The sequence below is a fragment of the Podarcis vaucheri genome (genome assembly GCF_965113315.1).
Source record: "Podarcis vaucheri genome assembly, chromosome: 9".
Classification (NCBI taxonomy): Eukaryota; Metazoa; Chordata; class Lepidosauria; order Squamata; family Lacertidae; genus Podarcis; species Podarcis vaucheri.
The window spans coordinates 75,605,427-75,628,893 of NC_138767.1; the positions used below are offsets into that span (position 1 = coordinate 75,605,427).

General features: G+C 44.8%; 1 protein-coding gene across 2 annotated transcripts; it reads left to right on the forward strand.

Moving 5' to 3' along the window:
- The first annotated feature begins 212 nt into the window (after positions 1–212).
- Positions 213–5,210, forward strand: FGFBP1 (fibroblast growth factor binding protein 1). 2 transcript variants are annotated; one of them, XM_082237141.1, is made up of 2 exons: positions 213–427; positions 3,887–5,210. In XM_082237141.1, the coding sequence occupies exon 2, from the start codon at positions 3,900–3,902 to the stop codon at positions 4,593–4,595; it is 696 nt and encodes a 231-aa protein (XP_082093267.1). In that variant the 5' UTR covers positions 213–427; positions 3,887–3,899; the 3' UTR covers positions 4,596–5,210. The 2 variants fall into 2 exon arrangements, with proteins under 2 accessions (XP_082093267.1, XP_082093266.1); XM_082237140.1 differs by having other exon boundaries at positions 220–427; positions 3,879–5,210.
- Positions 5,211–23,467: the final 18,257 nt, after the last annotated feature.

Below are 23,467 nucleotides of genomic sequence, written 5' to 3' on the forward strand. Positions count from 1 at the left end.
AGAGCGCTCTCTTTTTTCCCCCTTCTGAATGTCATTCATGTCCGTAGCAATCATTTGCTACTCCTTCTTCCCTGTTCTGATAACTGCATATATCAAGAGAGTATTTCGACTCCCTTTGTGAGGCAAGAAAGGGAAAGGAGTTGGCACGTTTTCCTTCTTTCAAACATATATCTGCCACTGCACTGTAACTGGTGGTTTTTTGTGTGTGTGTTTTAACTGTTGCAAATAAGACCTGGCATATTTCCAGAAGGTGTGTCTGGGCAGTAAACTTATAAGGTTCTAAAATGTGCTATTGTGGAGTAATACCCTTCCGAAGGCGTGTAGGTGTGTCTCTGACTGTATAAATAGGCAAGAAGTGTCAGTACTTTGAAGGAGACGGGAATCACCTTGAGTTTTACACTTGGACAAGCGGAAAAGACAGCAGGAGGTAAGTGTAATAGCTATCTTGCAATTTGTCTGCAATAGAATGCTAATCTCTCAGAACGAGCGGCTAAATTTCTTGATAGCGTGCTCAAAGGCAAACTACACATTACCTACAGGAGTCTTTTTCTTTTTCATTCACATTTTTAAACTAAAAAGCAGAACCTTATTAACAGACAGCAGGAGGGCAGAGGGGGCGAGGGGGAACTGGAATGGCTATTTACCCTTTCCCCTCCGTCTTCCACTATAAACTACATTTTACAGGCAGCTTTCCCTAAGATAGTGGGGAAAGCGGCTTGGGGAGGGTGATTGCGAGTGGGCAAATAGCAAGAGGCAAAAGAACTAAGCAGTCACTCCACACCAGTAGTAGAGCATCTGCCTTGTACCAAGGAAGTCCCAAGTTCCAACCCTGGCAGCTCCAGATAGGGATGTGAAAGAAGTCTGTCTGAAACCCTGGAGAATCACTGCAAGCCTGTATGGGCAATACTGACCTATATGGCCCAATGACCAGTGGATTCCATATAAGGCAGTTTCCTACGTTCCTAGCATCCTTACTGCTCTTCTGTTCCTGCTTGAGATTTCAGAGGCTCCTTTTCAACAGCAACAGCAATTAGGAAAGAAAGATGCAACTGTGTGATCAGTGCCAGCCAAGGTTCACATTACTGGGTTAGATGGACTAACGTTCCAAATTCAACAGAAAGGCTGCTTCCTGTGTTCGCGTTATGTTGCTTAAATCTTATTGATGGCTGTGGGATGCGGAGCCCAGTTCTTTGCCTATTTCCTCAGACATAATCCTACTGACTTTAATGGGGCTTTATCCCAAGTATGCCCATTTAAGATCTGTGTGTGCTGGTCCAGTCTTTTGCTCTGGAATAGTTCCTCTGAAGTCTGTGGGCCAAGAACTGCAGTGTTAGATTTCTGTCCCCAACTAGGCAGCAAAGAGTTGGATAGGAGAAAAACCATTGGGTACCTACTTTTGCCTTTGGGTGAGCAGTATTCAGATTAAGTAGGGAGTCTTGCGCATGAGTAAATCTTGCATTTTCCTAATGTGAATGCCTTGGAAATTGTCTGTTGGAGGAGGTGTGGTCGCAAGCACTGAAGATGTGGCCCGCTTTAATAATTTCACACTAACTGTGGTTACAGATCATGCAATAACTGTCAGTTCTTACATGTAATAAATGATGCTTATCCACTCAGGGTGGTTCACCAGCAACAGGACTCAGGTTTGCAAAACGAGTTACGGCAGCAGAACAAATTCCAAATGTACATTTCCCTCCAATCATTTTTGACATGTATCTGCATTGTAAAGGAAACACGTCCCCTGTTTTTTTTCCCCTAGCATAGCATCATATTTAATATTTAATATGCAGCTGACTTGTATGTATCTCCATTGGGTTAGTCGTAAGCACACAGAGGATTGCAGCCTTTTTCATTATTTTTCAGAAGTCTAAGTTGGAGAGGTACTTTTACATGAACTTTTACTCCAGTAGAGCTTTGGTTCCTGCATTCCTGAACTTTTGCAGTCCCCTCCAGTTCTACAATTCTATTATATTATGATGATCAGAGGGGAATCTGAAACACGGTTTGATTATTCAATAATCAATAAGCACAGAGCTGCTGGACTAAATATAAACCAAGCCACCCAAATTGGCATGTGCAGCCTTAAGTGTGCGTGGCAGTCTCTCTCTGGATTGAGGCTAAGAGCTATTGAGCTTTGAATAAGGAATGGCCCTGTGCTTCATACACATGAAAGAAATTTTCTGGAGGGGCTTTCCCATTTGAGGATAAAGGTTTTTGGTTTTTTTACTAATAAGCTCTTCCCATGAGCATAGAAATCTGCTGTACAGATTGCACTAACCCTGCCCCCAAGGAGCTCAGAATGTTGTTTAAACCTCACAACAAACCTATCTGTGCGAAGCAGGGACTTAAACATACACACCCAACATTCTAGCATCCTGGAAAACGGTGGGTACCACTTTTCCATGGGCACTCCTACACATTAGCATCAGCTTTCTGTCCTAACTTCTGTTGTCTCTGGCAGACTTTTCATCCTGTCAGTGGCTCTTTCCCTGATCCTTCTTTAACTTGGATTTGGCTGAAATGAAAGAAAAGGGATAGTCAGAAAGGCAGTGGGAGCCGGATGTGAAACAGCTGCATATCTGAATAAATTTCAAGTGATCTCAGCTGCAAGTGATGTTCCGCCTAAAGGGAAACTGTGGACTGAAGAATCAGTTCATCTAAGCTCTCAAACACACCCCTGTTTGCTTTCTGGCTGAGTGAAAGTATAATTTCCTAACCTATATTGTCTTCAGAGGTGGGTTCGGCAGTCAGACAGATCTAGGATGAGATTAGAAATTGATATCATCCTCAAGAAAATGTGGGAGAAAGGAAACAATTTCACGTTTTGCACAAAAGTTATCCGGGTGCTCTTAAAATATAGTGCCAAAGCCAATTTTACCTTTGGGGCAGTTTTGAGATTTAACCTTATAAAGACTGATTGTGGCAGCAGTCAGGTACACACGATCATAATATGACTTCCTGGTCAAGAAACATCTGAGCTGGTCATTTTAAAATAATATCCTGTTTGGTCCTGGCCAAATCAAGACCGATTGATGTAATATTTATTTTAAATGAGGCACCCAATTCTGTTATTTAAGTCTTTTAAAATCCTATTTGCCAATTCCTGACAACAGTATAGTACTTTTGGTTAAGGTGCCCCTAGTTTATTGACTTGCCCCCCCCCCCCATTTGACTATATGGCCATGGGTTGTACCTGGCATTGCGCAAGCAGAAGGCAGTTCATGCAACTGGATTTTTATTTCCTCCTCGTCCACCCTACAGCCCTTTCAGAACTACCCCAAATCCAATTTTGGGTAATCCCTTTGTCCCTCATCCCTGTAAATAAGAGCCCATAATATTCAGGAGGTCTGCTATACCCTCTGTAGAAGGATTTGGGGGTGTTCCTGGAGGAGGGAAGAGTTCTGCTCATGCAGTCCTGGATAAAGCCCAGTTATGTCCCTCACTCTGAAAAGCAGATACTTTGTACAGGTGTTCATGCACCACCTGACAAAATTAGAAAGAGGAAGGGTAAGGCTCAAGCCTACTAGCTCTGGCTCTTACCTCCACCTGTTCAAGATCTTGTAAGCATGAGGCTTAGAGACAATTAGTATCCTTCAGAAATGGAGGGGATAGATCATGCATAAGGTGTCTGCTTGCATTTTGGGCAATGAATACCTTGAATTTCCAGAGGCTAAGGCATTGCAACAGAGGTTAGCACTTTTTTTTTTTTACAGAGATAAATCCATGCTAGAAAGATACCATAATGTGAGACACGGATCATTGTACTGCTTTATGATCTTTGCTGGTGTCAGAGTATCGATAATCGATAATGTTGATGCCAACATGGCTAAAGATGAAAATATGGATTGTCATAAATTCATTTTACTCTCCCTAAACAGGTTTCAAGAGAACAGCAAACCATGAAGATCAGACATTTCGCTGTTCTGTGTGCCCTTATTGTGTTCTCCCAGGTGCTACAAGCTGACTGTGAAAAACAGAAAGAGAGGAGGAGAGGGAGGACCAACAATGGAAAAGGTGAGAGGCCACAGCCTGGCTCTGACGACCAGAATGGAAGAGGTCAGAAAACCCGAGGACAGAAGGGTTCACTTAAAGGCAAGTTCGTCACCAAAGAGAAGTCTGAGTGTACCTGGGCGCTGAATGAAGCAGAGATTGCTACCTTGAAAATTGATTGCAAAAGATCAGAGAGCACCTTCTCCTGTGAATTTTCAGGAAACCCTTCCAGCTGTCCCCAGTATGCAGAAAACAAGAAGGTGTTCTGGAAGCAAATTACTCGGTCTCTAAAGAGGCAGAAGAGCATCTGTGAAGACCCAAAGAGTATCTTAAAATCTAAAATCTGTAGAAAAGGGCCATCAGCTGCTCACCTTAGAATGGTGACACCAACTAGTTCCAGAGAAGACAAGCCAGTTCACCATGGACAGGAGACCGCTCTGGAACCTGATACATCTAGAACCCAACCAGACGAAGCATCCAGCAATTGTGTTGAAGATGTCGATTATATTGATCAGAAAAAGGTGGCTGAAGAACACTGCTCAGAGTTATGGCGGTCTCTTTGCCTTTTCGTCATTTCAATGATACAAGATAAAAAGTGCAAATAGGAATACAACAAGGTTGGCAACATTCCTTGAGTTACTACAGGCGCACATGTAAATCACATTGTAGAAGGACGAACCATTCAGAATATAGCCCTCTAATACATTTGCCCAGGAACCAGTTTTCCTGGAGACACTCAAAGGTGGTTCATTTTTCATCTCCAAAAGGGGCTGCTGCCAAACCCCATGGCCACAACTACTGACCCCACTTGCACCCTCCTTACCGCCACGTAACTGTGGGGAAGAGGTCACATGATGCAACTCATGGAGGGAGATTGGACCGAGGCTGAAATCGTGATTTCCCCATCATATAAGGGTGACATCTTCAAAGTGAACATTTAAAGGTCTCCCCCTCCCCCAGAAGATACTGCTTTTCTCAGGTCATCAAAGATGCTATATATTTTATTTTTCTAAAGAGAGAAATTGATTTATATAGCATGCTATATAAATGTTACCATTGGATGTTACAAGCCCTCTGTAAAAATGTACATATTATGCTTTGTTGAATATCTCCTCCTTCGCTTGAGTATTTCTAGCCAAAGTGATTATTTCAGTGCTATGCACTTTTTGTACTTTTGCTTTCAGAATTGCAGAAAATTAATAAAGTTAAATATCTACTCAGGTTTGTTCTCTATGTGTTAAACATTTCTTTCTGTATGAGAAAATTGTGGATATCTATGGTTTTAACGATAGGGACGCGGATGGCGCTGTGGGTAAAAGCCTCAGCGCCTAGGGCTTGCCGATCGAAAGGTCGGCGGTTCGAATCCCCGCGGCGGGGTGCGCTCCCGTTGCTCGGTCCCAGCGCCTGCCAACCTAGCAGTTTGAAAGCACATCAAAGTGCAAGTAGATAAATAGGGACCGCTTACTGGCGGGAAGGTAAACGGTGTTTCCGTGTGCTGCGCTGGCTTGCCAGATGCAGCTTTGTCACGCTGGCCACGTGACCCAGAAGTGTCTCCGGACAGCGCTGGCCCCCGGCCTCTTAAGTGAGATGGGCGCACAACCCTAGAGTCTGTCAAGACTGGCCCGTACGGGCAGGGGTACCTTTACCTTTATGGTTTTAACAGCCACATTTCTCTCTGTTGTGTTCATGCATTACTTGCAGTGAACATCAATGTGTTTACTCGTAAGTTAATCACACTGTGACCTGGAATCGCAGATGGAACTATATAGATGGGCTATATAGATGGGATACCTTGGGAACCTTGTTGGAGTAGGGGCAAACTTATTTCTAAATTATTTTTAATTTACATTTTCATATATTTAAGTGGCTGACATAGGGGAAAATTTCAAGATGTTTTTCTCTCCTTCAGTCAAGAGAAGTCCATGAATGTTCCATATTCCCAAAGTGTGTGTGTATACAGGGGTACCTCAGGTTACATACGCTTCAGGTTACAGACGCTGCTAACCCGAAAATTGTGCTTCAGGTTAAGAAATTTGCTTCAGGATGAGAACAGAAATCGTGTTCCAGCGGCGCAGCAGCAGTGGGAGGCCCCATTAGCTAAAGTGGTGCTTCAGGTTAAGAACAGTTTCAGGTTAAGAACAGAACTCTGGAACGAATTAAGTACTTAACCCGAGGTACCATTGTAGTATGAAATTCTAATCTACAACCCAGACTAATGGTATTATACAGGATCTTAATGTTTTTTAAGAAATAAAAAAATGGTTTTTGAAGGGGGACAATTCAGCAACGTCCAAAGGCAAATTATTGGATACTGTCAAGCTTGCAAGACAAATGTGTATGCTAAGAACATTTGTTGAATTTTCAATAGACTTAAAATCAATCAACACAGGACAAACAGGGATGTGTGCCTTTTGCATGCATGTTGAGTACATAAGTCCGTGTAATCATTTGTTAAAACAACAACAGTTATTCCACTCATGATGGATTGGAGATATAATTTGACCCTGAGGGAGTCTGCCTCATTTTCTAATGTTCCTTTCACACTGCTACGTTACCTGCTATTGGCTTTTTGACCAATATCTCAGCATGTCACACTCAATTTCATCCACACCAGTGGGCCTGGAATGACACAACAATGATCGTCACTGTATGCCACACTTTCTGCACATACATGCACTTGCTCTCCCATAAACCACCCATTAATAATAATAATAATAATAATAATAATAATAATAATAATAATAAATTTTATTTATATACCGCCCTCCCCAGCCGAAGCCGGGCTCAGGGCAGCTAACAACAATAAAACAGTACAACAGTACAACACAACACAACACTCTAAAATCATTCATTATAAAATTAATTAATTCAGGCCACTGGCAACCATTGGGCCAGAGCTCCATGAAGATTGCTGAAGGAGGGAGTCAGGCTGTGCCCTGGCCAAAGGCCTGGTGGAACAACTCTGTCTTGCAGGCCCTGCGGAAAGATGTCATGAAAACAGCAGGGAAGAGCTGTATGCCAGGATACCACCCCAAATGTCAACACTTTACTCCCACAATTTTCTGGGTTAATGGCGTTGCAAGCATAAAAAAATTGCTGGAAGCAATTAACGCAGATATAAGCACAAAACACCCACTAGATATCTATAAGTGGCTTCTACATCGTGTGAAAACTCATATATAATGTGGAAATTAACAGTTAGGGAAATCTTGTGAAAACGGAATCAACTCTTGCATGAACACAGTCTCAGACTGCTATCTTAGAATACTTCTGGCACATTCCTAAGAACAAGATGACTATGCTACGACACAAGTCCCCAAATAATCAGACATATACGCATATGCGCCTATATACACTTTACTATAAGTTCCTTGACTCAGTCAGAAATGTGGAGTCTAAGTCAGAATTGATATGAGTGGTTTTATTTTGCAAATTGGCCAGAGTAGCCTGTCATGGGTTCTACCAACTCTCCTCACAGACCAAGCTGCAATACGACTTCCGCCACTCACAATGTGACTGACACTGAGCAAAGCAGTGGTGGAGAAACAGACTTTCATCCCTGCAGGCTAGACTCTAACATCCGTTCTAGCATGTTTCCCATAGGATTTGTCACAAATTGCATACCATTCAAGCACCATTCCTCCTGTGCTATTGCCCCAGCTTCTCAGACAACCAGAGTGGTGGTGAACTCTACAATTCAGGAAAAGGCATTTGAGAGTGATTGTGCATACTACTACGCAGTCATTTCTATATTCCAGAGAACAACCAGAGCATCAGGATATGTCCACCAAATAGGTCAGTAGGAAAATCTATCGGAATCCATCAAGCGTAAGTACATCATCTCCCCTGTCCTGCAGAGGTCAGGTTTCAGTGAAAGTCTCAAACTAGTCTGCCCATGATAATGGCACCAAAATAGCTGTCAAGGAGTTGGAGACAGCAGCAGATTAGCAATAAAATACCAAGTGTCAGCGAAGTTAACACTTTATTCAAACAAACCACCTCAGGTCTGGTGATCACAGCCACACTTCCCAGTAGATCTTGGCCCCAATAAAGCTGTTGCGAGAACTTACGGTCCCCGCCTTCTCACAACTGTCAATGACTCCTCCTGGTCCTTCGCCAGCAACCAGAGGCTCTTTCATCTTGCCTCTCTTTTCTCCACTATTACATTCCTTTATGTGTTCTGGGAGACCAGGGAGAAAGGGAGCTGGTCACAGCAAGAGGGGGAGACTCCCTGGCTTCTTCCGCAGCCTGCCAGATCTCTGCGTCTTGGCCCCCTCTCCTCTCCAGTCCCTGATTCTGGATTGCTCTCTGCCCCAGTCTCATCCTGTTCATCAATTCATGTTATCTCTTCAGTTTCCAACACCCCTCCTCCCAGTCTTCTTCCTCTTCCCTCTCTGACCACTCACTGTCGTCCCACCACCAACCCCAAGGTCTGAGCTTTCTTCCCTTGGGAGTACCACCCACACAGGAGTATGGCAGAAGAAACCACCCCTGTGGTTCATCATGACAGATCACTTATAATGCTTGTCACATCTCAGCTTGTGATGAAGCACACAAAGCATTAAACTTGATGTGATATACATGGATGTCCCTGTATGTTAAGTAATGTGCCAGCCCTGTTCACATATAATGCAGTGGCCGGGGGAGATGTCTAATTTGAATATCAAAAGGGATAAGAAGTCAAGGGAACTGAAAGTCTGCAACCCCATGTACTTTCCTCCCAGGAGTGATCTCAGCTGGGACAAATGTGGGGCAACAGAATGTGGGGCGGGAAGAGGAGAGAGTTCAGTTCCCCTCCCTTGCACATCCCTTTCCATGCCAAAAAAAGACTCATCCTTGGCCCTGCTTATTACACAAGTGGAGCAGACTAAAGAAGCTCGATTGTTCATGTCCCTTCCAGTTTGGCCTGGAACAAAAGATATAGTAATGCTGTTCTTCCACCTGTTCTGCTGCTTGTGGCAAACTAACAAATGGCTTTAGCAGGGATGGGTAATCAGTGACTCCTAGGGTTGGGCGAAGGTCTCAGTCTCAGTTTCTCTCAGTTTCTCATTTTTCCAGTCTCAGTTCAGCTCTTTACATTTTCACATTGACGTGTGAGTTGTGTTTTTCTTTAAGTCATAAAAATTCACCAGCATTTTAGTGTGAATCTCTCCAAACGTACACCAAACTTTGTATGCAATTTTGCCTAATGTGCACATTTTTGCAAAGCAATGTCCCCAATATAATGCATTTTTGTTGGTCTTTCATTAATATTTGCATTTCTTTGCATACTTGACCCTTAGCATATGTATTTTTGTACACACTAGTTGGCCATAGAACTGCACTGCAAAATTTAGAGGTGCAAATTTCAAAGGATGGCTGCATTTCAGTTCACATGGTGTTTCAGAACGCGCAAAACAGGTAGCTTCACATTTACATGTGAACTGAATCAAATTTCTCCCCTTCCCTAGACTCCAGTTCTCACCAGTCTCTGCCAACATTGCCAGTGACCAGGATTTGTAGTCCAACAATATCTGGAGAGCCACAGGTTACACAGACTATAAAGGTAATGGACCCCTGACAGCTAAGTCCAGTCGCATACGACTCTGGGGTTGCGGCGCTCATCTCGCTTTACAGGCCGAGGGAAACATCATTTGTCCACAGACACCTTTCCAGGTCTTGTGGCCAGCTTGACTAAGAAACCAGAGCAGCGCACAGAAATGCCGTTTACCTTCCCCCTGGAGCGGTACCTATTTATCTACTTGCACTTTTTGGCATGCTTTCGAACTGCTAGGTTGGCAGGAGCTGGGACAGAGCAACGGGAGCTCACCCCATCATAGGGATTTGAATTGCCAACCTTCTGATCAGCAAGCCCAAGAGGCTCAGTGGATTAGACCACAGCACCACCCGTGTCCCTCTAAGACTATAGGCGCCACTGAATTCTGATACTCAGGATTTATCCTATGCATGTTTAGACAGTAAAATGTTCCACTGTGTTCAACAGAAGTTACCCCCATATAAGTATTTTCCTCCCCCTCTAGCATAAATCTTTATGACTTACATGTCTGAAGTGTATGGTGTATATTGGGTGTTAAGGAGAGGCGTAGTATCTCTAGTGGGGAACATGTTGTGCTCCTTCTGGGGTAGTTTGTCCACCTTTGGTGTCCAACCCGTACTCAGCTCCCATCTATGGCTCCTTGAAGCTCTCAGCAGGCAACAGCGGCTGGGAACGATTTTGACTGGCTGGCTAAATCAGGTAAGGGTGGCCGATGGGTGTCAAACATTCAGTGAGTTTGGGACCTCCCCTGCATGAGAAGACAGGTTCCAGCAGATGAAACCAATAGTGGGCCCAATGGTCAAGAAGGTGGTTTCTGCATGTGATGCACATAAGGGCAGGTGGACTTCTTCCATTTCAGAACGTAGCTCATCTAGGAGAAGGAAAAGTCTGGTCCTAAACCTCTGCTGCTTTGTGTGAAGAAAAGGCTAAGGAGTAAACCATACACAAATATGGAGTGGAGTCCCTAAGACGCCTTGTATGCCTCCTTCCAGCAACTCCTGTAGACAAGCTGATGCCAAATGTATTGTTCTGCTTTTCTTTGGACCACAACAGTGAGGCCAGGATGGAGATCTTGTCATCTGGGTAGCCCAGGATCTCCATACACACTGCCCTGGCTTGCACCCTGGAGAAGTCACTTCAGTGCCGCTAACGCAGCAAAAACAATACAGGGGGGAGCAGTTACTGGTCTCTGCAGCCACAGCAGGCGCTGTGATTCTCCAGCTGTTTGACTTTACCCCCAGAGATGCACTCCATTGTCTCTTGAGACAGACGGATGACAACACGCATCTCAAAGGAAAATGGACTGCTGAAATGCAGTCCAATTTTTAAACAGAGGCGGGAAGTGTTCTTCATTTTAGAAACAAAAGACGTGAGACACTATTGTGAATATTAGATTCCCCTGCCTAATGTGTTAATGCAGGTGGTGGTGGTCCCATCAATGGAAGGAAATGGATATCCCACTGAGATCCCCATAAGCCCCCCAAGTTGAGAAACACTGTGATAGATGACCGTTGAGGAAGCTTATTGCAGGCTACTTTGTGCGAAGTGTAAAGATTCTCAGGTGCTAACAAAGCATATTGGGAGAGACAAGAAATTGCCACTCCTTCTTCGAATATATAAAAGCTAGCAGTTATTCAGATCTATTCCTAAAGCCACATGGAACACACAGGTACCTTGTAAGGCAGAGAGCAGAAGAAGGGGAAAGGGCACTTCTCATATCAGCAATGCCAGAGATTAATTTTAGATGTTGAAAAGAATCTGCAGAAACCAGAAAGAGTAGGATATAGAGGTTTGGAAGGTCTGTTGCTTCTACCACCATCATGAGGTGTTAGAAGGCACCAGTGTGGTTTAATCAGTTCTAGATTTGCACTTGCTTATTGCTGCTTCATTTGTTGTTGTTGTTTAGTCATTTAGTCGTGTCCGACTCTTCGTGACCCCATGGACCAGACCAGCCAGGCACTCCTGTCTTCCACTGCCTCCCGCAGTTTGGTCAAACTCATGCTGGTAGCTTCGAGAACACTGTCCAACCATCTCGTCCTCTGTCCTCCCCTTCTCCTTGTGCCCTCCATCTTTCCCAACATCAGGATCTTTTCCAGGGATTCTTCTCTTCTCATGAGGTGGCCCAAGTATTGGAGCCTCAGCTTCAGGATATGTCCTTCCAGTGAGCACTCAGGGCTGATTTCCTTCAGAATGGAGAGGTTTGATCTTCTTGCACACCATAGGACTTTCAAGAGTCTCCTCCAGCACCATAATTCAAAAGCATCAATTCTTTGGCGATCAGCCTTCTTTATGGTCCAGCTCTCACTTCCATACATCACTAGCTGCTTCGTTATCAAGAGGGAAAAAACCCACTCTCTGGGAACACCCCAATAAACTGTTCATAAACTGTTCAATAAACTGTTTAGGGACTTACATATTACCAATGAATCAGCCATCCAGATCTCCATTTAGCATTTACACTGAGTTTTTGAACACTTACAAATGTTTAACAAAAATTGACTCGGGTTTCCTTGCAAACATCCTGTTAGGTAATGAAAAAATCGTTAGACTACAGACATGGGGACTGAGGAACACAGTGGCTTCCTACTCCATCCCAATGGCTCCCATAATTGTACTTCATCTGACATCCCAGTAACCATAGCAAGAAAGTTTGGGAGCCGTGGGCCTCTGACCTTTTGCATAGTGCAAACTTAGTCACCCAGTTTTCTTTTCCTGTTCACACTTTCTGGTGGAAATGTTTTGTGTGTGTGTGTGTTTTTTTTAGAAATCTGTTTCCACTCCTTTCATGGCCTACCTTGCTCGTTCCCTTCCTTGGCACTGGTACAAGCGACACACCTATTTCATAATCTCATTGCCTAACAGCCTGCTGGGGATACAATGAATGAGTCAATGGTGCTTTCTTCAGATACACTCCCCTTCCCAGTTAGGGCCAATGACTGACAACCTCCTGATATGGACTCACCTGCTCACGGCCAACCACTGCGGCGGCTCGGCAATCAGTCACTGTGTGCATATTATGCATTCCCCTCAGTTTGTACGTACGGTTTATGTGCTCAGATAACAAGCTCCACGCCCTCTGCTTTGTTAAACCCCTCTGCTGATGGGGCCTGAGGCAGGGCAACTCCTTGCTTGTTTCTTGTCCTGCTCCTTCCGTTGGCTCCTTGGTGTTTTTGGAGTTATTTACTTCCTCTAGCTTGTCTCCAAGCACGGCACTCCTTTGATTTCGTTACAGAAAGGGCGCAAATCAGAATCCGTGCTGGAAAACTGACAAGAAACGCTGCGAGTTTCGGCCTGCTGCGCTTCCTTCCACTCATCTCGGAGGGATGGAGCAGGGAGATGTATCACCAACACGGACCTCATCCCATTGTGAGAGCTACTCAGACAGTCAGGTTTTATCCAGAAGGCTATTCTCAGGGTAGTTCTGTCAACTGTAAGCTACAGAGAGTGGGGAAAAGAAGGAGTTTCTACCAACAGTAGACTTCCTACAGGCAAAAGAACAGGGAGTCGAAACACCTCTCCCCCCCCTCCATTTACCTTCCCACCAGAGCGGTACCTATTTATCTACTTGCATTTTGATGTGTTCTCAAACTGCTAGGTTGGCAGGAGCTGGGAGAGAGCAACGGGAGCTCACCCGTCACGGGGATTCGAACCACTGACCTTCTGATCGGCAAGTCCTAGGCTCTGTGGTTTAACCCACAGCGCCACCCGCATCCCTTATTTAGGTAAGGTTGCTCAATTGATCTGAGAGGATCTAAAACAGTTGACCCACAGCTTGAAGAATGCCCAGCTTCTCCTGCACAAGCGAATGAGAGCTCACACTCATCTCAGTCCTATTTGGATGCCACTGAGCTTCATCACCAGCTGAAAAGAATTACAGCTCCTGTGGCCAGACAGATAGAGACTCAGGCAGGTTGACTGGTAAAGAAACCCCCATCGCCTAAAATCTGTGTCTAAATTAAAGAGGGCACATGGACTTTTGAAAACAACTTGAAGCAATTGCATGACTGACATTAAAACATGCAGTGAGAATAAATTAAAAGGAATATTAAAGGAAAACTAGCAAACAGGTTTGAATTGGATATGCAGTGAAAAAGATTTAATACAATTAACCGCAGAAAGGGGGGAGGGAGGTCAACATTTGATGTTTTAATTTGACTATGTAAATTTTTTTTGTTAAAATATCCGTAAAATGAGAAAATGAAAAATGTTAAAAAAGGAATTCCTCGTAAGCTTCTGAGGAAAATAATAATTAAAAAATGAAACTATATAGTCAGTGCTATTTTTCTAGAGAAAGAGGTGCCGGGACTCACAATGAACCCCCACCTTATTCTCTTAGAGTGGCAATGGCGCCCACCTGAAAGGTACTGGAGCTCAGCTTTGGCGAATTCTGGCTGGGGGAAAAGCCCTGGCACCACCCTATTATTCCAATTGCAAGTTGTTTTAATGGATTTGAATATTGCATTTTTACATTATTGTAACTTGCCCCGGGATCTTATGGTAAGGGGTGGATAAGAAACCTAATAAATCTGTGAGGGTCCTTGTAAGGGCCAAGAGGTGATATGCAAATATTATTATAAATAAATATGAAGTAATTATAAATAAATTATAAATTATTATAAATATGTAGCAGTAGCAGAACAGACTCCCTTTGAAGGTGGTAGACTCTCCTTCCTTGGAGGTTTTTAAGCAGAGGTTCGATGGTCATCTGCCATGGATGCTTAATTATTATTATTATTATTATTATTATTATTATTATTATTATTATTATTATTATTTATACCCTGCCCATCTGGCTGGGTTTCCCAAGCCGCTCTGGAGTGGCTTCCAACAGAATATTAAAATACAATAGTCTATTAAACATTAAAAGCTTCCCTAAACAGGGCTGCTTTCAGATGTCTTCTAAAAGTCTGGTAGTTGTTTTTCTCTTTGACATCTGGTGGGAGGGCGTTCCACAGGGCGGGTGCCACTATCGAGAAGGCCCTCTGTCTGGTTCCCTGTAACTTGGCTTCTCGCAGGGAGGGAACCGCCAGAAGGCCCTCGGCGCTGGACCTCAGTGTCCGGGTAGAACGATGGAGGTGGAGACGCTCCTTCAGGTATACTGGACCGAGGCCATTTAGGGCTTTAAAGGTCAGCACCAACACTTTGAATTGTGCTCGGAAACGTACTGGGAGCCAATGTAGGTCTTTCAAGACCGGTTTTATATGGTCTTGGCGGCTGCTCCCAGTCACCAGTCTAGCTGCCGCATTCTGGATTAGTTGTAGTTTCCGAGTCACCTTCAAAGGTAGCCCCACATAGAGCGCATTGCAGTAGTCCAAGCGGGAGATAACCAGAGCATGCACCACTCTGGTGAGACAGTCTGCGGGCAGGTAGGGTCTCAGCCTGCATACCAGATGGAGCTGATAAACAGCTGCCCTGGACACAGAATTGACCTGTACCTGTTCCAAAATGACTCCCAGGCTGCACACCTGGTCCTTCAGGGGCACAGTTACCCCATTCAGGACCAGGGAGTCCCCCACACCCACCCGCCTCCTGTCCCCCCCAAAATAGTACTTGTGTCTTGTCAGGATTCAACCTCAATCTGTTAGCTGCCATCCATCCTCCAACCACCTCCAGACACTCACACAGGACCTTGACCGCCTTTAGTTCAGATTCTTGTATTTCAAGGAGTTAGACTAGATGACCCTTGGTGTCCCTTCAAACTCTGCCGCTCTGTGACTCTATGAATTGGTATCAACAGTAGCAGCAACATTAGCTGCCTCATGTCTTGCTTCTCCCTCAGCTCAGATCCAAATCAGATTCAGGCAATAATTGTACTATTTTATATTGATTGTTGCATTGAATTAATGAGCTGTATCTCATGCTAATGGGATGCAGGTGGCGCTGTGGGTTAAACCACAGAGCCTAGGACTTGCCGATCAGAAGGTCGACGGTTTGAATCCCCGCAACAGGGTGAGCTCCTGTTGCTCGGTCTCAGCTCCTGCCAACCTAGCAGTTCAAAAGCACGTCAAAGTACAAGTAGATAAATAGGTACCACTCCAGCGGGAAGGTAAATGGCGTTTCCGTGTGCTGCCCTGGTTCGGCAGAAGCGGCTTAGTCATGCTGTCCACATGACCTGGAAGCTGTACACCGGCTCCCTCAGCCAATAAAGTGAGATGAGCACCGCAACCCCAGAGTTGGTCACAACTCGACCTAATGGTCAGGGGTCCGTTTACCTTTATCTTGATTGTTGCATTGAATTAATGAGCTGTATCTCATGCTAATAGCAACTCACAGTCAATTCTGAGACTGTTAAGCAGCTTAACAGTAGAGCATTCCAATAACAATGTGCTAAAATATCCGCTGCCTACTTATTTTTTTTAACAAATATTGAAATATTCGCTTAATAGTGCTTGAAAAAAAATTATTTTAGTGCAAATGAAATGGGATGCATGAAGAACCCAGAGGTTCAAACCCTAAACTGTATGTCAACTGCAATTCCAACCTGTTATCAGCCGCCTCTCGCCTTCCAGTGGACAAGTAAGCACACTGCAGTTTATAAAGCTTGTTATGTACTGAGTTGAATAGGATCCAAAATGCAGCAGTCTGGTTGGTCCTAGAACAATAGGATTCAGAATGCAGCAGTCTGATTGGTCCTAGAACAATGCAGCAGTATGATTGGTCCCCAGGAGCCACCCAATCCAGCTCCAGGTGGAATTGAATCCACAACCTGATTGGCCTACAGGAGAATCCCGGAATTAGCCAATCATGTGCAGCCCATTGTGTAAATAATGTATACAGTGGTGCCTCGCAAGACGAAAAGAATCCGTTCTGAGAGTCTCTTTGTCTAGCGGTTTTTTCGTCTTGCGAAGCAAGCCCATTGACGGATTAGCGGATTAGCGCTATTAGCGGCTTTTAGCAGCTTTTAGTGTCTTAGCGGATAAGCGGATAAGCGGCTTAGCGGCTTAGAAAAAGGGGGGAGGGGGGAAAAACCCGCAGGAACTTGCAAGACATTGTCGTCTTGCGAAGCAAGCCCATAGGAGACTCGTTTTGCGAAGCACCTCCAAAACGGAAAACTCTTTCGTCTAGTGAGTTTTCCGTCTTGCGAGGCATTCGTCTTGCGGGGCACCACTGTATAAAGCAGATACTGCGAGGGAACTTCCATTCCTCCTCCCACTATGAGCTGAATAAAGAGCATGAAATCCACTCTCGACTCCAAGTATATTTCAAAGTTGAAACTCAGTTCTTGGCAGCAAACGTTTTGATCTCACTCCAAGGCCAGCTTTGGTTGCACTTAAGCAGCACTGGCTGAAAAATGTTGTGATGAGGAGGTGCAAAGTTTACATGTATAGGAAGTTTGGAGGGCCGGTGCCACCTCACTAGTTTTGATTTAGACCAGCCTTTGATCGCGCAAGTTATCTTTCTCCAATTTTGATAAATGTAATCAGTCTGTGGGGTTCCAGTTGATCTCACCATGTAGATATAAAGCCAGAAGGCAGACACATCAGCTGGACTTTGCTATACAAGTCACTGCAAAAGAAAAATAATAATGGACTGCACTTGAGCCTTTGGCTGAGGGGGGGTTTGGAAAATGAGAGCAGGACAGGGAGGGGGCCCTGCTCTCAGGTCTTGCAACATATTCAAAACCTATTTTATCTGTCAGGTTAAAAGTGCACCCAGTTTGCAGACAAGTTTCTCCACGTATACCGGCCTCTTCATGTAACTGAGTGCCAGACTGGGCTTTGAAAGATGTTTGCAGAAAAAATAAGCAGACTGTTGTCAGTGCCAGATTTATGTATAAGCTAAACATGCTATAGCTTAGGGCCCCACTCTCTTGGGGGCCCCCAAAAAATTTAAAGGGAAAAAAACACTGGATGTACATTTCCAAAACATAAGATAAAAAACAAATAAAACAAAACCTACGTATAGTAACAGTGTTTTGTGTTGTGTAGGCTCCTATTAGGTCCATAAATTACCATATAGCACATATTCAACACAGAAAACAGTGACAATCTGTTGTTGACAAAGAACAGCTGGACATATAAAGGGCCTGTAGTAAAGTTAGTGTTTGCTTAGAAGCTGTTCTTTGGTCAAGTAACGAGAGTGAGGCCTTGTGGGATACCAGCAAGCCACAAGGACCATGGGAAATAAGTTTTGTCCCTTTAACCCCAGACCAGCAAGCTCCCAGGGTGTGAAAGGTTTACTATGGGAAAGGAAACCCCTGATTTAATGGAAGGTTTGACACCTGGGTCCGAAGTTATGTGCATTCCCTCGGTGATGTTATCTGCCCTTGATTGCCTGGGAATGTACATCTGCATAGGCTCCATGGAAAGGGAGGAAACCCCTTTGATTTAGGCTCTGGGTTCTTCATTGGTCCAGCTGTCATAAGTTAGATTGATTAGCCCTCAAACTGGTCATTGGAGAATTCAAAAATAATCAAGAGTTGTGATTGGTTTGGGGAGGGTCCCGACTCCCCGTGCAAATTGGGGATAAAAGTTCTTGAGAATGGCTGGGAAGGGGCGCTCTGCAATCCGCACATCGCCCGGCTGCTAATGTTCCACCTAAGTAGTCGTCCTTTCGTCCATTGTGATGGAGAATTGCTGAAGCCTTTGACTGCGGATCATTGAAGGACTCTAACTATCCTATCTGTATCTTAGTCGTGAGTATGTAAGTTAATTAGATTCTACAATGTTGGTTTTTTTCCTTGCTTGTAACTTACTAAAGATGTGCCTGCTTTTTAGCATATTTCCTTATGTTCTTTTAAAATTAATTTTAAGAAAGAAACTGTTTTGGTTTGTGTGCCTTTCCGGGGGGAAAGCTAATTCCTAGCCTTACGCTTGGTTGTGTTCTACCGTAGAATTTCTGTCTGCAAGTCTGTGGACACAACTTGTAGAGTGGGGGTAACCAGCAATAACGGGGCACAGCCTTCTCCCGGGGTTGTGGCTCTGGGTTCCCCGGGACAAAGGGAGTGGTGGCAGCCTTACCGGTGTTATTTTGTCCTGTTTCTGTAAAACGTAAACGTGCCTGCCAGCCCTGCTCAAAGACACCTGGTCTGGCCAGAGAGCAAAGACAGGTGTGGGAGGGGCGAGCGGCTGGAGGCAGTTTACTACAGGGCCCCATTACCTTCAGTAGTTTAAAGGTAAAGGGACACCTGACCATTAGGTCCAGTCGTGGCCGACTCTGGGGTTGCGGCACTCATCTCGCTTTATTGGCCAAGGGAGCCGGCGTACAGCTTCAAGGTCATGTGGCCAGCATGACTAAGCTGCTTCTGGCGATCCAGAGCAGCGCACGCAAACACCATTTACCTTCCTGCCGGAGCGGTACCTATTTATCTACTTGCACTTTGATGTGCTTTCGAACTGCTAGGTTGGCTCAGGAGCAGGGACCGAGCAACAGGAGCTCACCCCATCGTGGGGATTCGAACCGCCTACCTTAATTGGCAAGTCCCAGGCTCTGTGGTTTAACCCACAGCGCCAGTAGCTTAGGGCCTCATCAAACCCCTTCAAACCCTGACTGTTGTTGCAATCTAGGAGACACAGCAAAATATTTGATGGAATCCAAACCAACTTTAAAAACTTTTTCTTTATGGAATTCAAACCACCTTTGGGGACTCGGGCGGTACTGTGCTCTAAACCACATAGCTTAGGTCTTGCCGATCAGAAGGTCAGCGGTTCGAATCCCTGTGAAGGGGTGAGCTCCCGTTGCTCGGTAGATAAATAGGTACCACTCTGGCAGGAAGGTAAATGGCGTTTTGTGCACTACTCTGGTCGCCAGAAGTGACTTAGTCATGCTGGCCACATGACCTGGAAGCTGTCTGAGGACCAATGCCTGCTCCCCCGGCCTACAGAGTGAGATGTGCGGTCAACCCCAGAGTCGTCTATGACTGGACCTAACGGTCGGGGTACCTTTTTAACCATACATTATAAAGACACCACTGTCTCCACTGTCCCTCATTCCAAAGATACTAAAACCCTGGATGAGCAATTGGAACCGCCTGGAATCTTGAGCTGCTCTGAGATTGGGGTGCAACAATATCTTTTCAAGCGTGAGCCAGGAAATGGCTTGCCTGGGTAATCAAATGGCTCTCTTCCTTTTTATAGCTGTTTCTCTTCCTCCATCCTACACGTTCCCAGTGTAATTGGCGTCATGCACCACAACCACTGACTCGTCCCTCTATCAAGCTACGTAAATGGCATGTGACATCCACAACTTTGGGGCTAGGCAGGCTCAACTACTACCGTATTGGCCCGAATATAAGCCGCACCCAAATATAAGCCACACCTTTAAAATTCGTGGGGGGGGGAGAGACAATACCCAAATATAAGCCACTCTCTTAAAATTCCGCAGGCACTCACACCTGTTCCGTTTTACCGCATGTCTGTTTCATCAGCGATATCGTAAAAGCCCATTTTTGTAAGGTCGCGAATTTCAGTCGCACTTTAACTTTTCATGGTCAGAAGGGGGGGGGGAGTCAGGCTTATATTCAGGCCAATACGGTATATAGCCTGCACAGCCATCACTCACCCAGCTACCTATGTCCCTTGTCCTCGGATCACCCAATACCAGGACACCTCCCACCCTCTGCATGAGAGGACCACTGTTCATGTAACAAGGAATGGGTCCCTTCAAAGGGATCATTTTGCGTAACACCTTCCATTCCTGAGACCTTTGTTCTCCAAGGAGGGACTTCGAGCTTATCTTTGGGTGTTTCTGATTGATTAACTGGCAGGCACTCAACCACCCAAATTTGCTATTAGAGGAAATGCTTTTGCAAATAAAAGTAGCTAAAATAATGCACCATTGTAGTATCTGCTGTTGTTGCACGACTAGTCATATTCAGCTTGAGGTGGCTCAGGACCAAAATGAGGCCATTGTCAATTATTTTTCCTCCTACAAATGTAAAATGTTTAGGATGGGGGGGGGGGCAAGTCCTGAAACCCTGGCACAGCAGCAAGATTCCTTTTCAGGCGTCTCACAAATGTGGTTTGCAGGGCCAAATCTTACTGCGTTATAATCTTCCTTCCTGGCTCCACGTTCATCAAACAGACGTTAAATGTTTTACAGCAACACTCAAATATCCTGTTTCCATAGAAGCATCTAAGGTAGTTCAAACACTGCAACAAACTTGTTGATTGGCTTCTTGCAATCACCTCATATTCCATTTCCAAATTGTGTAAGGAAACTGTGTAAGGAAACTGCTGCATGATGCTTAGCAATATCTTGGCAGTCCGAATGAGTTTCGGGGTAGAGCTTCACATTGCAGAGCAAATGCAAAGTTCCCAGTCCTATGTTTGATTTGTAATACTTACATGGGTTGGGACTAGAAGGCCTTTGCAGAGGATCAGAGGGAAGCATTCTTCCATACAAGTCCACCAACCCTACCATCACCGCTCACAAATAATAGAATTATTATTGCCGCCCAGAGTGGCTAGGGAAATTATTATGATTTATTTTATGACCTGAAGCCAGAAATAAACCCAATAGTGGGAGTGGGGGAATAGTAGGAACAGGTGTGGGAGAAGAATATACAGGCAAAGCGACTTCTCCCTTTCAAGTCTCCTCTTGCCCATGACTTGGCATGACCTCAGCAAATGTCGGTTTAGAAACAAATGTTTACAAGATTAATACATGGCTTATGAAAGTCATGCACCTCCCCAAAGCAATCTGGACAGCTTCTACTTGAACAATCATTTTTATAGGGAAATGAGCTGGAACCCACAACAGCAATTTCTACCTCCTAGAATTAGTAAGGTAAAGGGACCCCTGACCATTAGGTCCAGTTGCAAACAACTCTGGGGTTGCGGCGCCGAGGGAGCCGACCTACAGCTTCCGGGCCATGTGGCCAGCATGACTAAGCCACTTCTGGCGAACCAGAGCAGCACATGGAAACACCGTTTACCTTCCCTATTTATCTACTTGCACTTATTTACCTATTTATCTACTTGCACTTTGACGTGCTTTCGAACTGCTAGGTTGGCAGGAGCAGGGACTGAGAAACGGGAGCTCACCCTGTCGCGGGGATTCGAACTGCCGATCTTCTCATTCAACCCACAGCGCCACCTGCATTCCCTAGAATTGGTGGTAAGCTGCAAATTGCTTCAAGTTCCTTTCTTCTCCAAAGTCCCCTGTTCACACTTTCTCTCCCCCTCCCTCTTTCTGTGTGTATTGACTCTGAAGTTTCTTCAGGACTCCCCCATACAACATCTGAGGTTGTGTGAATAATAGTGAGAATTGGGATTTTCTACAGCGGTGTCCTTGCCTACTTCACCTGCTTCCTCCTTTTAATATTAATATTAGTCATTTTTTTCTGTTTTAGTCCATGTGTGTGACTGTTTTAAAACTTACGTACTTCACATTCCTTGTGTGCAATAACATATACAAATTGTGTGCCAGGATGGTATACAAATAGATTAAAGAAACCATTGATTAGAATAGCTGAACATTTTTTTCTTCATACAAGAAAATGCACTGACTTTAAAAGGTAGGAATGGGCACCTGCTTATTTACCGTATTTTTCCATGTATAAGACACCCCCATGTAAAAGATGCCCCCTATTTTTAGGGACTCCAACTTAAGAAAATAGGGGGGAGATTACCCCATGTATAAGACAACCCACAGCTTTTCACATATTTTTTCAGTAAAAAAAACCTACACAGAAAAGTACGGTATTTATCTTAATCAAGTTAATGGAATAATTTAGAGAGGTCTGTCGACACCTGTTAGCCACTGTAGCTAAACAGAATGTCAATGTACATACATAACAGGTGTGATATCTAAGGGGCTTGTCTGTACTTCTGTTTGTGCCGTGTTTAGAGAGCATGAGTCCAAAACTGCTCTTTAGCAGTAGATTGGAACAAATGGCAAGCCAAATTGAGTTGAGTGCTAAAGAACAGTTTTTAGTTCTCAGTCCCACTGGATAAGCTGGAAGTCATACTCAGAGTACAGTCGTACCTTGTGTTAAGTACTTCATTTGTTCCGGAGGTCTGTTCTTAACCTGAAACTGTTCTTAACCTGAAGCTAATGGGCTCTCCCGCTGCTGCCATGCCGCCGGAGCACGATTTCTGTTCTCATCCTGGAGCAAAGTTCTTAACCTGAAGCACTATTTCTGGGTTAGCAGAGTCTGTAACCTGAAGCGTATGTAACCTGAAGCATATGTAACCCGAGGTACCACTGTACAGGTGAAATCACTGCCCTTCACGCCCTTTTTGAGAGCTTGTCGGCACCTGGCTGGATCCAGCAAGACAATTACTTATGGGGCTTCGGTGAGTGGAAAAACTTGTCCCGTTTGCCCTTCTTTCTTTTGCATTTTGATATATGCTTGTTTTACGACTCCAGCCTTACCAATGTAAAGGAAAATATTTTGTGTGGGTACATTTACTCTCTGGCATCACTACAGAAAATGCATCAACTCTTAATGTAACATCACTACACTTTGAATTACTGTCCATAAAAGCTTACACCACTCCTTATTTCTCATACTTAACGATGCAATTTTTAATTATATTATGCAGTGCTCCAGAAGTGACTTGGCATGATAAAGATAAAAAATTTGTTGAAAGTACATCTGCTGGGATTTAGAAAGTGTTTTGATAACCGAACGAAGGCGTCGTGACACCCGGTGCATGTGCGGTATTGCTACATAGGCCGCATGCGCCGTACGTTGCGTCGCCGCACATGCACTGTACATAGAGGTTTGCCGGAGGCACTGCTCCAGCGCTGTACGGACAGCTGCAGCCGCGAACAGAGGACCCTCTACATGCAGCTGTAGTGGCAACGGAGGGATCCCACCGCCATCCGTATGGTGCTCGAGCGGCGCCGGCAGCAAACCGCTAGGTACAGTGTCATTACATACAGCGCATGCATGTGATGCCGCACATTCGCTGTATATAGCAGTTTGCTGCCAGTGCCGGGATCCTCTACTTGCGGCTGCAGCCACGAACGGAGGATCTTACATAACTTGAGTTG